Genomic DNA, 2168 nt, shown 5'->3' with positions numbered 1-2168 from the left:
ATCGCTTTTGCCTCCAGCGTCCACGAAACGTCCCCGTACCCGACCGTGGCCACGTACCCCAAGCTCGTGCATGGGGTAACCGCCAAGATTCAAATCACCGACTTGAAGCAGTCCCTGGAGAGCTTTGTGAACAAGTATGCGAACCGTCTTTTCAACTCAACCGAAGGCGGCCAGTCGTGGCACTGGATCTACGACCAAGCGGTCGAGTTGGCTTCCACCGAGGTGAACAACACTAACGTCAAAGTCACCGTGCGACCTGTCACTCACGAGTGGGGGCAGTATTCAGTGATTGCCCGCGTCGAGCCTACTACTATTGTCAAGGACGACATTGTCATTTTGAGTGCGCACCTAGACACGATTAACGATGTAGACTGGAATGACACTGTGAAGCGCTACATCGCCCCTGGGGCCGACGACGACGGATCGGGAACCGTGACCATCTTGAAGACGCTCAAGTACTTGCTGACGGCCCCCATTCGGCCCGTGGAGTTTCACTGGTACTCCGCCGAAGAATTTGGCCTGCAAGGAACCAAGGCAGTGGCAGAGGAGTATGCGAACGCCAGCACAGCCGTGTACGCCTTGATGCAGTTGGACATGACGGGGTACGTCCGTCCTGGTACGACCCCCGTCATAAATTTGATCTCCAACTACATCAACGAGAACCTCAACAATTTCTTGGAGACTCGTCGCGACCTACGTGGGCCTCCGCGTGAACCACTCAGCGTGCGGCTACAACTGCTCGGATCATTACTCGTGGAACATATCGGGGTACCCCTCGTCGTTTCCGTTTGAAACCGAGTTGATTGACTTGAACCCGAACTACCACTCCCAAAACGACACGGTCGACACCATCATTTTTCAACATGGTCGATTTCACCAAGCTCGCGATTGCGTACGTTGTCGAGCTGACTCAGGACAGCGCCACGTCATGCTAATCACCTCGTTGTTCCATCGCAGTACCGTACACATGGGCTACAGATAGATAGGCCTCTGCAAAGTAAGGTAAAAGTTAAATGGAGTTTAAAATAATTTTACTTTTACCTTTACCCTTACCTTACCTCGTACGCACGATTTACATGCAATGCCCTCCTGACGCTCCAACCAACCAATATTTGTTTCTGTAACACACTGGACGAGCACGGCCCATGCGCATGGGGATACACCAACAGAGAGGACTGGTATATCGTCACCAACGGGTATACTGCAGTCCTCGACCAACCCGAACGAACGCGTCTCAGTGTCAGCACGGAGATTACTGGCCGGATGATGTTGGGTGGCGGTGAGCTGTTTGTTGTGGAATTGGTGGTTCGGTTTTGTAGTTTTCGCGCCAACAAGGATGCTTTCAAGTGAAAGCTTCAGAAACAACCGCAATTGCTCTTCGTCCAGTGTAACGTAAACAATCAATTTAATGCGCATCGGAGGAAGGCGGCTGGGGAGAACTTTCAAAGCTCCACGCTCGTTCAACATGTTTTACCTCTGAAGCTTGGAGATTGTAGCTGGATTAATGGGGAACAACCTCATACCAATTATATTGGGTATCGGTTCATTTCCAATGACTAAATCCACAAAACCCAAGCAAGTTTAATCCAATTTTGACAATAACTTAACGACGCACATTTTTATCTTGAATATTGTATACCTATTTGCATATAAGTTTTGTGGTTAGGTTATCAAATTATAGCAGGAAGCAAATCTATTTCAGGTTATGCATTCACAAGTGTTCCATATTCCATCATTCCATTTTGAGTTGGGAATCCAAAGTGGTGCTTTCGGAGGATACATTGAGGTACAATACTGTTGAATAGGCCGGGGGGTGGGGACAGGGGGTAGAACACGCACACAAAGGTAGAGCTCAGTTCGAGGTAAAACCATGAATGAAAGCCAAGGCTACATCATTCCAAACCCCTCACATCCTTGCCCAGCAGCACACACAACCACACAAAACATAAGCTATGAAGACCTGGCATAAGCCTTGGTCTTCATATCGCATAACACTGCCTCAATGTTCCTACCACCATACAATTGTGACGGAGCTGGAGCATGAGCTTGTACTACTATACCACATCGTGGTATTACCATCGTAAAGGTATATTATTCGACGGGCCGACTACCTTCGAATTTGACCGTCCTGCCTTTTATTCTACAGGACCTTTCCCCAAAGGTCGTCA

The 2168-nt window shown here is 48.9% G+C and overlaps 1 protein-coding gene across 1 annotated transcript in view; it reads left to right on the top strand.

Annotated features, from left to right (window-relative positions):
* H257_18412 (hypothetical protein) overlaps nt 1–982 on the top strand; it is a gene marked incomplete at both ends in the record, with an annotated part of 2508 nt that extends 1526 nt beyond the window's left edge. The window contains 2 exons of the mRNA XM_009847459.1: nt 18–602; nt 682–982. Coding sequence (XP_009845761.1) covers nt 18–602; nt 682–982 — 886 coding nt within the window. The remainder of the gene's footprint in view (nt 1–17; nt 603–681) is intronic.
* Between the last annotated feature and the right edge of the window lie 1186 nt (nt 983–2168).

The sequence above is a fragment of the Aphanomyces astaci genome, assembly GCF_000520075.1.
Source record: "Aphanomyces astaci strain APO3 unplaced genomic scaffold supercont1.163, whole genome shotgun sequence".
Classification (NCBI taxonomy): domain Eukaryota; phylum Oomycota; class Saprolegniomycetes; order Saprolegniales; family Verrucalvaceae; genus Aphanomyces; species Aphanomyces astaci.
Note: the sequence above shows the minus strand (reverse complement) of the source record. Positions and strands in the feature narration are given on the sequence as shown.